Genomic DNA, 9875 nt, shown 5'->3' on the forward strand with positions numbered 1-9875 from the left:
CACCATCAAGTTACCTGTAGCCTCAGTCTCCACGTAAAGCCATTAGTGAATCAGGCCAACCAAATCTCATTACGGTCAAAGACTAGTCAACAGCTCAACAGCCCTGGTGTTTGAACCAACCGGATCAACGAACCGATCTTTTTTTTTCCCCAAAAGAAAATAAACCGCTCGGTTTTCTCTCCTTGGTCAGAAACCAGTTAACGAGGAAAAACAGGAAACAGATCGAAAACGATCGATCCCCTTTCTTCCTCCTCGCTCCTTCGCTCGCTTTCCTCGGACCCAACCGCGCCGCTGCCCAGCGCCTGTAGCGCCCCTGCCGCGCTGCTGCTTCCTACCGACCACCGAGCACCAGAGCCGCCACGCCTGACCGCTCCTCCGCGCCCTTGAGGAAGTCACCGCCGGTGGCCGTTACTGCCGCCGCCTCCTTCTCTCCCTCAATGTCGCCGCCCTTCTGGAAGACGTCGCCGTGCACAGGAGCTGGTCTCCCCTTGCGCCGCCTCCCTGGGGCCTCTGCCAGTGAGAGCGCCGCCGCTGCTGCCGTGGGCTTCCCGCCGGATGAGGATGCCGACGCCCACGGGGCAGCTCCCCGACGCATGAGCCGCACCGCCCCTGTCGTCGGTGTCCGCCGCCTCCTCCTGGAGCCGGCCCGCGTCGAACTCGCCAGCACCTGCACGATGACTACACCAAGCCATGCTTCTGCCGCCCGACGTTCGTCGCCCAAACAACCGCCGCTCAAGAAATCGAGTCCGATCTCTTCATTGCTTTGGTTGTTTGATTCGATTGCAATCTCTGCAATCCCGTGGATTCCTCTTGCTGATTTACACGGACAAATTGAGCCCGATTCTATTTCCAAATCGAATTCTCCTCCGATCCCCTTTCGTGTCCGACGTGGTATCCTTCTCGATCTCTTCTTATCGTGTGTATTGAAGCCGAACTCGTGCTCAACTCCTTTTCTACCACGGCCCACTCCGAGTCGAGTCCTGCATGAACCCAAACCGGATCTGCTACTACCAGCGCCGCTTCTGTCTCCATCGTCGGCACGGCCTCAACACGAAATCGTGCACACCACCGCGACCCTGACCTCCAAGCTTCACGTATCCCAGCGACATCCTGGTTTCCAGAGCAAACACACACAGCACGACCACCGACATCATCAACAACTTCCGCCGCCAATATGTATTGATTCTATGCTGACGCTTCTCTGTTCTGCCATCCATCGCATGTACGCCGCTAAGTAGCAATCCTTCATGCAGTAAAACAGCTCGTAGGATCCACCCGCTCCGACTTCCGATTGAACGCCATCAATCTAGTCGAGAGCCGAAGCCGACAAGTCACATGCCGTCTTCCCAGCCGCCGAACGACCCGAGTGCTACGTCTAGCCATCTCCCTGTCGAACGCAGCTCATCGAAAGGCCCAGGCCACCCCGCTTAGAGTGTTCGACCCACCGATCGAGAACGCCGATCGCCTCCAGCTTCAGTCAACCCGAGCGTGGGGCCCCACGTCTCCCTATTGAGAGTAGCTCACCGGAAAGTCCGAGCCACCCGCTCGAAGTGTCCGACCCACCGATTGGATCACCAATCGCTTCTGCCGCCATCAACCTAAGCACCACGTCTGGTCATCTCCCCTGTTGGTTGCAGCCATCGAACGGTTCAGACTGCCGTCTGAAGTGTCCGATTCCACCGATCAAATTCCGTTGATCGCCGCTGTGCTCCACCTTGCGTCCATGTCCGTCCCTGGACACCCTGTGTAGTCGTCACGGCATGGAGCACCTCCCTCGTACCTCTACCATGGATCTCCCGCAGGCTTTGATACCACTTGTTATAAAACCAGCCCCGAAATCGACATCGAGCACCAAACGCGAAAGAAAACGCCATAGGAGATCCAAACATGATGACGACACCGAGGCACGATATTTGATAACGGAGTTCAGCCGAGGCCTACATCTCCGGGACACTGATTACGGGCTCTCCTCCCCGATCCAGCATATACAGCGTATCAGAGTTACAACGACTCACGGCCGGTCGCCGCCGGCAGCCGCTCCCTCTCGCTATGCTATGTCGCCATGCGGTTACAACAGGCACGCCCCTCTATTTATGAGAGATTCTAGGATAGAGTCCGACTCATACTCTAGTTCTAATACCTATTACAACTCCAAGCCCTAAACTGTAACCGACTGCGTACACATATTCGACATAAACTCTAACAGAGTTCCTGAGCAAATCATACCCTGGCTATGGCAGTGACAGATTTAGATGCATGACAAAAATTCTGATCAAAGGAGCGGCTCCACATACCTTTGGGTGTAGAGGTCGAAAGTTATTGCTTCCAAGTTCCATTAGTATTAGTGGCTCATGCCTAAGGAGCTTGAGCTTAATTCCTATCCAGCTTATAGTTTTTTTTTTAAGACCATGTATCCAGCTTATAGTTGTTTGCATATCAAGCTCCCAAAACAGAGTAAAACTTTTTGCAGACATTTTTTTTATGTATTAGGATGATGGTTATGTGAACTTATGTGTCTTAGTTTCTGGTTTGTTCGTGCAACAATAAAATCTTTCCTATCAGTATATCACTGTTTTTACTAGAGTACATAGGAAGAGGCTTTTGGACATGAAGATGGTGCCAGTTCCAAGTTCCAACAACAGAAATAGGCACAACTAGGCAAAATGTGGCGCATCCTGATCTAGCAATGAAGTACAAAGGCTAGTTGCAATGCACTGTGTTTTACTTTCAACACAAAAAGTTTATTTTGCATCGGAGGTTCATGTTATGCATTCAGTTCAATTGTCTTTCACGAGACCTGTCAATTTTATTTGGCAAGCTTATTTTCTCAACAGTAAAAGCGTGTTACTAAGTTAACATGATTAATTTGCTACTCCCTCCGTTTCACAATGTAAGTCATTCTAGCACTTTTCACATTCATATTGATCTAAATGAATCTTCACAATGTAAGTCATTCTAGAAATTCCCACGTTCATATTGATCTTAATGAATCTAGATGTTTGTCATTCTATCACTTCCCATATTCATATTGATCTTAATGAGTCTAGATGTTTGTCATTCTAGCACTGTCCACATTCATATTGATCTTAATGAATCTAGATTCATTAAAACATCTAGATTCATTAAAACATCTAGATTCATTAATATCAATATGAATATGTAAAGTGCTAGAATGACTTACATTGTGAAACGGAGGAATTACTAGCTATAGCTGTACAAGCAGGCTAATTACACAGCACCATTGGGGATAGGCGCCGCCGCCGTCAGTGGCGGCAGCTGGGCCTCTTCTGTCCACAGCAAGATGCATGTCTTCGTCCACTAGCTATTTTTTTTTGTCTTAAATTATTTGGGCCATCACAGTCATAAGTTAGACACGTTATTATTGATGGCAATCTTTTTCTTCAATTAATAACAAGGTAGTTTTTAAACCTTACTTGCGGACATGTTGACTTAATATTTTTTACTTTATTTATAACACAAATAATATAATAGATATATAGACTGTTGTCCTCTTCTCCTTCTATACAAGCATTCAAGAAAAATATAGCAGCGATAGTGACATATACCCCTAGTTTTATTGCAATCTGACGTATCCCCAAGCAGGTATCATGTATTGTAAACGGAGGTTGCATACTTGCTCATCACTCATCAGCCAACCAAACCACCGATTCCAGAACACAAAATATTTGTACATATTTTGGCTCACCGGAGCATCCTTCATCGGCCATGGCGTCCTCGATCCTGTCCACTCTTGCTGGCTTTTTGGCCAAAGTATATACTTCAGTCCAAGTACCATCTTGCTCTTCTTGTGATCCTAAAAAATTACCAGCTACTGCATCTGAATTCGATGAGATGAAGGTCATACTTTGTAGAATTCGAGCTGTGCTAGCTGATGCGGATCGGAGGGAGATAGAAGATCTGCATGTGAATATGTGGCTATATGAGCTCAGGCAAGTCGCATACGATTTGGAGGATATCATCGATGAGTTGTCCTACAAGACAGTCCAGCCTGAAGCAGAGACGAACACCCATGAACATGCTGATCTCAAAAGGAAGTTTGAGGTACTTGATACTGTAAATTCTCCAGTGCATGATCATGAAGAATCCCTAGATACAGATATGCTTGACAAAATCAGCAAGGTCAGAAATAGACTTAAATCCATTAACAGTTTTCGTGAAAGCCTCTCGCTGCGAGAGGGTGATGGGAGAATCAGAGTAAGCACCACCAGCAATATGCGTGCTTCGAGTTCTCTAGCTAGTGAGACAGGGACCTTTGGAAGAGATGGAGAGAAAAATAAGTTACTTGACAGCCTTCTGAATAATGACAATGGTACTGACAACAACTTACAGGTGTTCTCCATAGTGGCAATGGGAGGCATGGGGAAAACTACACTAGCAAAGCTCATCTACAACGATGAACAGGTGAAAGACCACTTTCAGATAAGAGCTTGGGCTTGGGTATCAGAAGTTTATGATGTGACAAGGACAACGAAAGCCATTATTGAATCTATTACCAGAGAAGCTTGTGGTCTGACTGAGCTGGAAGCGCTTCAGAATAAGCTACAGCATATTGTTTCAGGAAAGAGATTTTTGATCGTCCTTGATGATATATGGATTATAAATTTGCTCCAGTGGGATGAATTGCGGCAGCCTCTAGACCATGGAGGTAGAGGAAGCTGTATTGTGACAACCACAAGGAATCAAAACGTTGCACAGATCATGAGCAGGTTGCCACAAGTTAATTTGGATGGCCTGAATCTTGCAGCAAGTTGGGCATTGTTCTGCCACTGCATTAGGCAAGGATGCCATTCTCTCAAGCTCTCTGGAACTCTTGAGACCATTGGTAGAGGTATAGTTGAGAAATGCAGCGGTGTTCCTCTGACGATAAGGGTGATTGGAGGCCTACTTTCTTCTGAAACCAACGAGGAAACATGGAATGAAATCCTTACCTCCGATATTTGGAACTTGACCGAGGGGAAGAACTGGGTTCTTGATGTATTGAAGGTGAGCTATGTTCACTTACCAGCTGAGATAAAACCATGTTTTCTCTATTGTGCACTGTTTCCCAGAGGACACATGTTTGATAAGGAAAATATTGTGAGGATGTGGGTTGCCCATGGATATCTACAGGCAACACACTCAGATCGGATGGAATCATTAGGCCATAAATACATCTCTGAACTAGTTGCAAGATCATTCTTTCAGCAACAGCATGCTGGAGGTCTTGGCTACTATTTCACAATGCATGACCTTATCCATGACCTGGCAAAGTCACTTGTAATAAGGGATCAAAATCAAGAACAGGAGCTCCAGGATCTACCAAGCATCATCAGTCCAAGGGTTGACATCATCGGAAGCAAATATGACCGGCACTTTTCAGCCTTCCTCTGGGCCAAAGCACTGGAGACTCCTTTAATAGTACGGTCAAGCAGAGGACGAAATCAAGAATCATTGCGATCACTGTTGTTATGCTTAGAGGGTAGAAATGATGATTTCTTACAGGTAAACTTCACTGGTAATTCTATCATGTTGCACTTTGAAAGGGATTTCTTCACAAAACCTCATATGCGCTTTCTACGAGTGCTGGAACTTGGCAGCTGCAGGCTATCTGAACTGCCCCACTCTGTTGGTAACTTGAAGCAACTAAGATACCTTGGTCTTTCTTGCACAGATGTTGTAAGATTACCTCAGGCGGTATGTAGCCTCCACAATCTGCAAACACTTGACCTGAGATGCTGCAGGTTCCTAGTTGAGCTTCCCAAAGATATAGGACAATTACAAAATTTGCGGCATCTTGATTATAATGTCTTAGGAAGAAATGATTCTACAATACCAGTCTGCAAGTTCAAAAGTTTACCTGAGGGCATAGGAAAGTTGACTAAACTGCAAACACTCCCTGTTTTCATTGTGCACTTCACTCCAATGACAGCAGGAGTGGCAGAACTCAAAGACCTGAACAATCTGCATGGGCCACTGAGCATTTCGCCCCTTGAGCATATTAATTGGGAGCGCACTTGTGAAGCAAGAGTTGCGGACCTGATAAAAAAAGTGCATGTTACACGATTGTGTTTGCGGTGGAACAGCCACATACGCTATGGGGATAACTCTAAACCACAAGAGAAATCCTTGGAAGAATTTGACAGGGAAGTACTTGACAGCCTTGAACCTCATAATAAAATCCAATGGATTGAAATTGAGAAGTACATGGGCTGCAGTTATCCCAAGTGGGTTGGACATCCCTCCTTTAACCGACTAGAGACAGTAATCATCAGTGATTTTTCGTCTGATTCTCTTCCACCATTAGGACAACTTCCACACCTTAGGCATCTTGAGGTCAGGGAGATGAGACATGTAAGAACTGTAGGAAGTGAATTCTATGGTGATGGGGCAGCACTACAACGATTCCCAGCTCTTCAGACATTGCTGTTTGATGAGATGGTAGCGTGGAATGAGTGGCAGCGTGCTAAAGGCCAACAGGATTTCCCTTGCCTCCAGGAGCTTGCCATCTCCAATTGTCTTAGCTTGAACTCTCTATCACTGTACAATATGGTAGCTTTGAAGAGGCTTACCGTCAAGGGTTGTCAAGATCTTGAGGCAATAAAAGGCCTAGAAGAATGTTGGGTGTCAATAAATCATAGTCAAATCAACTGTACAGATACTTCAGGATATAGTGAAATTGTGGATGGAAATGGGTCAGAATGCCCCAACTCAACTCTACCAGCGAGACTTGAGGTCATACAGATTTACGATTGCATGTCACTCCCAAATTCAAGCCTTCAACAAGCAATAGGGATTACGAGGGTTTTCCGACAAAGGTATAAACTGAATGCTTGTCAGTTCTCTCAAGTTCTATATGCCTTATTTGATTGTAACATGACCCGCATTCATATTCGTTCTATTAGGTCAAACTCAGACATGGTTTACCCTGATCAGAAGGAAGTTGATGAGAGCATTGTTCTGATCATATAGTGGTCCAGGCCAAAGGATATTTTACCTACTTACCACATAAAGAGGAAGATGAAGAAATTTTCTTGATTTTAATCAACAAATCACTCACGTGAAAATTACCATGCATGTACATGCTTCTACTATCCTCTTGACAATTAAGAATGCCCAATATGACATTTTGAAATTTACTGTAAAGAGCAAATAATAGGAAGTATTGATACCAAGCAATGTCATCTACCTGTACACTGTCACATCACTAGTTATTTTTCCCCTACAGTGTTTAGTGCATCCATCTGTCTCTCTTAAGATTGCACCCCTACTTTGGCTCCTCTATTAATTCACCACAATGCCCATGGTTGACAATCTCACGTGAGAAAGTGCGGAGCAAGTCTGTAATGTCTAGTCATCCAATGGAAGCTTATTGGACAGTCCAAAGTCCTAGGTCGGATTTAAGTTAGAATGGATCAGAATCGAGACCTATCCAAATGAGCCCGGAGTGGGTGGTTAGTTGAAATGGTTTGAAATGTACATAAAAGACAATTGGTGATTAGGAGGGTTGTTCGGTTGCTCCCTTATTTAACATTAAAGACAAACAATTGATTGTGCATACATTATCTAGCACAGTTTGAATGTATCCAAGCTTCCCGCATATGGAGGGTGTTCTTCACAAGATAGTTAACATATTGGGCAGAGATAGAAATTTTCTCTTTCCAATAGGTAGTTACTATAACTTGTTTAGAGTAGAGGTTCTGATTTTAGATATACATGATCCAAGAGTTCACATTCATGGAATACAAAATAACAATTGACTGACAGGAATTCAAATATTTAAATTTTGGGCAAAAGTTTGAAAAAATCAGATGAAAATATTGAAATTTGAACAATTTTTTGCTAGAGATAATCCTACCAAGATCTATCGTAGACCCAAAATTTTAGAAATGACAGATATTGTGAACCCTTCCAAGTCTAACTATTTGTTACAACAAGATCTGTTGCTAAATTGTTCTACAATGAATTATTAAATCAACAATAGTTATCCCCCATCTCTGGTGTGCCCATAAATATGCTTATACAGTAACAAACTTGTCTCCAGTTAAGCTTTTTACTAATCGTAACCCATCCATTATCAGACAAAACAACCTAAACATACCCCGAGATCCCCAAAGGACATAATTCATCTTTAAGAAAAAGAAAACATTCAATCGATAACTACCGGGCTACAAAAGTATAACTCCTAAACAAATCATGGAGGAAAATCTTTTCAGAGAAGATAAAAGGGCTCACGTTGACAATGGTTTGCTACCGGGCAGGCGGCATATGTGTCAGCAGCCATCACTTTTGGAACACGCTTCACTGTTCACTCCTCGATCCTCGCATGGCAATGAACAGGATGTACATTGCCCAAACCTTCAAAGCATCCTGTAGTATAAGAAGATATTCAGGATGGTGACATTTTATAATTAATATGATTTCGATAATAGTAGGATGCTCAAGTGACTAAACATTTCCTCAAGCAGTTGGCAGGCATGATACAGAGTGGTGCACCCGATGGTCAACTCAAATCTTCATCAGGTCTCATGGCCTAGTGTAAAGTAGTTAAGTAGAGGAAGCTTGGGGTACCCAGCTGCTGGCAAGACGCCAATTGCATCAGCAGCAGGACGCAAGAAGATGCATGGTGTCTGTACAGGCATCGACGCGGTGGTGGTGGTGGCGGCGGGACCGTGGCGAAGTTCAAGCGGAGAATGGCGGGGCAAAATCACTCACCTGTTGATCTGTGGCGAGGCCGTGGCAGCACGAGCAGGAAGACGGTCTCGCCATGGTGCCACGGAGCAGGAAGACGGCAGGAAGGAGGATCCCGTCATTGGAGGAGGAGGGGAGGGACTGACCGGTGGAGACGGCGCGCCGCGCAGTACTTGGGGCGAGGCGGAGGTAGGCGGAGCAAACCGTACAAGAAGCACAAATTGGAATGGGAGCCACGGAGGCGCGGAGGATGTGCGTGCCAGTGCGCTCGTCACAGGTTGGGACTTGGGAAACTGGCGCCCCGCGCCCAAGAGAGACTCGAGAGTTACGAGTCGAGGTGGGCGCCTCTCATCTGGCCGTCCCGATTAGGGGTGAAAACGATCGGAAACGATCGAAATCGGTAGAATCTCTTCCAAAACGATGATCGATTGGCCGGTTATTGATCATATTTATCATCTAAACTACTCAGTATCGACGTTAATATGTTGCAGAAAGAAATTAGAAAAAACAAAATTTAAAAATAGCTAAAAACGGTATAGTCGGAAACGGTCCCCCTTAAACGGAAACGGCGCCCGGTCGATCGGTAATTTCCGTGACCGTTTTCACCTCTAGTCCCGGTAGAAGGAGGCCGGCACTTAACGAACCTATGGTTGCGTTTGGTTGCCTGCATCAGACTTGGCCCAAACTTAGTGATGCAATTTTCGGTTGTTTGGTTGCTTGGACGGCCTTCCCAGTTAGACCCGCCTATGCAAAAAGAGCTCCTCAGTCAGGCTGAGAGAAAACGCTCAAATTGAGCTTCACAGCTCAGCCTGCCCTGCCTTGTGCAGCAGCCTGCACCTGCTCATGCAAGCCTTGCACCCGCGCGTGCAGGGGACGGGCATAGTGGTCCGTCCGACCCACTCCTCATTTCTCTCCCAAAATTCAAAAACGAGGGTTTGGTGAGGCTCGGCGCTGCCGTCGTCTTCCTCCACTCTCTCCCGTCACCGGAGCCATCTTCCACGCCTGCTACTATCGCCCACCCTCTCGAGCTCCGGTGAGCTAGATATGGCAGCCAGGAGCTCCACCGAATCCGGCCACAAGTAGCGAGAGCTGGCAGGAATGTGGGGGAAGCAACGAGCGGCGGAGGTGTAGGAGCGACGAATGGCAAATGTGGGGGAGCGCAACTTCCTCGGCGAGTGGCAGGGGCG

At 46.1% G+C, this 9875-nt stretch overlaps 1 protein-coding gene and 1 long non-coding RNA gene across 2 annotated transcripts; one reads left to right on the plus strand and one right to left on the minus strand.

Moving 5' to 3' along the window:
* Positions 1-3451: 3451 nt before the first annotated feature.
* On the plus strand, positions 3452-7267 carry LOC9267165 (putative disease resistance protein RGA3). Its single transcript, XM_015774502.3, has 2 exons — positions 3452-6815; positions 6903-7267. Exons 1-2 carry the CDS (start codon positions 3727-3729, stop codon positions 6967-6969), a joined length of 3156 nt encoding a protein of 1051 aa, XP_015629988.1. The 5' UTR covers positions 3452-3726; the 3' UTR covers positions 6970-7267.
* LOC107280369 (uncharacterized) lies at positions 5434-8949 on the minus strand. The gene is made up of 4 exons (XR_001544387.3): positions 8713-8949; positions 8233-8367; positions 5858-6036; positions 5434-5754 (listed from the first exon to the last, which is right to left on the minus strand). It is a non-coding gene; the product is annotated as an uncharacterized lncRNA (long non-coding RNA).
* Between the last annotated feature and the right edge of the window lie 926 nt (positions 8950-9875).

The sequence above is a fragment of the Oryza sativa genome, chromosome 1, assembly GCF_034140825.1.
Source record: "Oryza sativa Japonica Group chromosome 1, ASM3414082v1".
In the NCBI taxonomy this organism is placed as follows: Eukaryota; Viridiplantae; Streptophyta; class Magnoliopsida; order Poales; family Poaceae; genus Oryza; species Oryza sativa.